Source organism: Manis javanica, chromosome 16, assembly GCF_040802235.1.
Source record: "Manis javanica isolate MJ-LG chromosome 16, MJ_LKY, whole genome shotgun sequence".
Lineage (NCBI taxonomy): Eukaryota > Metazoa > Chordata > Mammalia > Pholidota > Manidae > Manis > Manis javanica.
In genome coordinates, this window is record NC_133171.1 from 60,750,337 (window position 1) to 60,754,169 (window position 3,833).

General features: G+C 35.0%; 1 protein-coding gene across 1 annotated transcript; it reads right to left on the minus strand.

The window, feature by feature from the left end:
* Positions 1 to 649: 649 nt before the first annotated feature.
* LOC108399039 (olfactory receptor 12D1-like) lies at positions 650 to 1,597 on the minus strand. Its single transcript, XM_017663540.3, has one exon. It carries the CDS (start codon positions 1,574 to 1,576, stop codon positions 650 to 652), a length of 927 nt encoding a protein of 308 aa, XP_017519029.2. The 5' UTR covers positions 1,577 to 1,597.
* Between the last annotated feature and the right edge of the window lie 2,236 nt (positions 1,598 to 3,833).

Sequence of the window (3,833 nt, forward strand, 5' to 3'; positions counted from 1 at the left end):
TCCTTTAATAGTACTTTACAATAGTTTATAATTTTTCCAGTTCACTTATAAAACATTTCTAGAGACAGAGGCTCCAAAACTCTTTAGATGAACCAGTTATTTAAATCTGTTAATTAGTGTTTATAAAGAAATTATGACATACTGCTTAAAAATGCCCTTTATATGTGAGTGAATATTTACTTTTCTAATTGAGTAACCATGACCCTAAATTTGAATATTCAAATATAAAAGCAAGAAATGTTATTGCTCAGATTAAAATATGTTAACAAAGTGACCACACGGATAAATGGCCTAAGTATTATCCAACTATCTAATACATGGGTAATATATAGGCACATTTGTATGTCTCGTTTCATTAAGAAATATCTAAGAACACATGACAAATAACTTTTATCAGCGGCTATCCCCCAAACAAATTCAGCATTAGGATTCTGTGGCCAGGTCCCATTTTTTAAAGTTTCCCTTATATTACCTATAGAGTCATTATTTAATAAAACTAGACTGGAATTTCCTATTTATTTTTTCTTTATCTGATTTCATCTGCTATACATTTGTGGACAGTTTGAAAATGAGATATAGTTTAATATCTCAACATTTTCCTTGACTTTTTATTTATGCTGCTGGAAGATTTCTCTAGATCTCTTTCAAGTCAGAGTCTCCTTTTGACCACTCTACTGAAGGCTCCTTTTACTTCCTTGTTCCTCAAAGTATACGTCAGTGGATTTAGTAAGGGAGTGATCACACTGTACATAATGGCAATGACCCGGTCCTGGTCCACGGAACTACCTGAAGAAGGACGAACATAGGTAAACACAACAGGAGCATAGAAAAGAATAACTACCATGAAGTGGGAGGCGCAAGTGGAAAGTGCTTTGTGAAGCATGCTGCAAGAATGTGTCTTGAAGAAAAGATAGATAATAATATAGGTGTAGGAGAGAAGTGTTAGAAAGAATGGCCCCATGGCAATAGTTGCGGCAACAGTATTGAGCAGCCACTGGTTGAGGTCAGTGTTCCCACAGGCCAACTCTAGCAACGGCTTAACATCACAGAAGAAGTAATGGATATGGTTGGAACCACAGAAGTTCAATTGAGAGGTCATTATGGACTGCAGAAGGGCATGGAAAAAACCAATAATCCAGATAGTGATAGATATATGGGTACAGCACTGATGATTCATAATAAGAGTATAATGAAGTGGTTTGCAGATAGCCACAAAGCGGTCAAAGGCCATCACAGCCAACAACACGGCCTCTGTGGTGCCCAGGAAATGCAAGAAGTGAAGCTGGCTTATGCATCCCACGAAAGAAATTGTTTTGTGTGTAGAGAGGAAGTTCTCCAGCATCTTTGGCAGTGTCACTGTAGAAAAGCAGATATCTAGACATGATAGGTTTCCAAGGAAGAAATACATAGGTAAATGGAGTCTTGGATCAGAGATGACAATCATTAGGATGACTCCATTCCCAGCCACAATTGCAAAGTAAATTGCAAGGAAAACCATGAAGAGAAAAGGCTGTAGTACTTGGATGTCTGTCACTCCCAAGAGGAGAAATTTGGTGACTGATGTGTGATTTGGCATCTCTTAAAAGAAAAGGCAGTATAATAGGTGGAATGCCAAAGAAATCAGAGTCCTTCCAGCTGAGTATTTTCCCACCTAGATAACATTATTTTGAGAGTGACCATTGTTGTTTACACAGTACCAATATCAGATGTTCTACAGTATTTGGACTATTAGATGGTTAAATATTAAGGTTACATGTACATTATAGACTGTATCTCAACGATTTTTTTTCATTTGATTCATCATTAATAGTTTTCTTTCCCCAGTGATTAAGAGCACGTTGCCAGTCTACAATCTTCTCTGGTTGTGAATATCTATCATCTAATACAACTTTCCTTTCATCATCGTGTCAGCTTTAACAGGGAAAAATTTTAAGTATTCTACCACACGTTTGTCTCTTGACCTAAGGAGAAACATTCTGAAGGGTTTTTACGTAAGAAAAATAACAAGGAGAGAATAATAAGAACTGTAAGGAAATATCAATAGAGATGAAGATATTAGAGTGCTTCTCATAAAAGGGAAACATTCAATGTTTGGAAAATCATTGAGTAGGGAATGAAAAGATTTGATGTGACTAGAACAGAGAGTGGATTAACTATGGGATTCTAGGCTTTATAGCTGGAGGTAACTGAGAATTTATGTCACTTCAACTACACCTCCATGAACGTCTGGCTTCAAGCAATTCAGAGAAGCTTTCTTTGGTAGTCATATGTATTTTTGTATATTGTTAAAATTTCCCACTCCTGTTTAAAACACCAATGATATGCAAAATATAATTTTGAATTTGCAGGCCCATGAAAGCAAACTGTACCAAAAATATATTGGGGGAAAATACTTTTCCTAACACTTAAAGAAAATTAGAAACCAGGATAATTTGTACTGAGTAATTTATTGCACTGTATCTTCAGTATTTAGAGTTAATGTATTTGGAGCATATCTAGAGAATTGGACATCCTGAATTGAGAATAGATATGGCAATAAAAATTTAAAAAGAAGCTACATCATCCAGAAATAAAATGATGGGAAGCCAGCTCTAAATCCTGGGAATTTAATTTTTACTGAGAAGTTGCCCAGAAAACAAGGGCAACTCCCCATCCTCTCTCCTATTTCATTCTCTTACCTTACTGAGTGTTCAAATACAGCTAAGAAAGCTTTTCATGTTTGTACGCCCAGTGAGTACAATTAGTAGAGAAATAGTTGAAGTGACAGTTCATATTGTATTTGAAACATAAGCTCTTCATCCTCAAAAACCTCTTCCTCTCTTTCTGAAGATATGCCTGCCTTTAATGAGCCACAGCTCTGTAGATATATAAATCCTGAGAGAGACTTTCTCTTGGGTTTGAGAAGGAATGCTGTAAGAATAGGATGTCTTTTCATACCCGCTTATGTGGGGATTCTCCATTGAGAATTCCTTTTTTGAGTTCCACTTTTTTTCATTGTTCCTATTTATTTTCCTTGCTATGTGGCCTCTTTAGTTTCAGAACAAGGACACCTTAATTCTCAATGGCTTCATGTGTTTTTTTAAATTAATTTTTCTTCCTGAATGGAGGCTTGGAATACACTTTCTTAGAAAAACTTTGTGTATAACATGGAACAAAATTTGGTAATGACAGTTAAAGTTTAGGGGACAGTCACATCCCATTGATCCATATAAGAAGATAATTTTATTTTATTTATTTTATTTTGGTTTCATCAATGTACAATTACATGAGCAACATTATGGTTACTAGACTCCCCCCATTATCAAGTCCCCACCACATATCCCATTACAGTCACTGTCCATCAGCATAATAAATATTCTATTCACTTTATTACTGTGGTTCTATGGAAAACAAATAAAGGTGAATAGAGACTTGTAGCATTGCTTGTTCCTTCCAAATATGACTCTTCACTGTTGGTAATAACCTAAATACTTTTCTTTAATTTTGGATCCAAAATTTCACAATATTCTTTGGGGGAATGAGGCTGGTCTCTCTAGTGTGTATCCTTGCTTCTTTTTGTATCCTTTAGGTAAAAATAGTCTATCTGCTTCACCCAAGGAATATCTTTATGTGATTTGACATCTATTCAAGCGTTCTAATAACATTTATAAGTGCCATGTACTTTGTCCATCTTTCTATTGAGGTCCAATCTTGTTGCTTTTGGAAATTCATTATAAATTGATCACATTAGTAATTCCTTGTTACATGCTATGAATATAATACAGTGGTATAATACATTTATAAATTATAAACAATAAAATATATTTATTGTGTTCTTACAGGGTAAGTTATTA

Excerpts from the sequence above, each read along its gene's own strand:
- LOC108399039 (XM_017663540.3), bottom strand. The coding sequence starts at position 1,576 with ATGCCAAATCACACATCAGTCACCAAATTTCTCCTCTTGGGAGTGACA.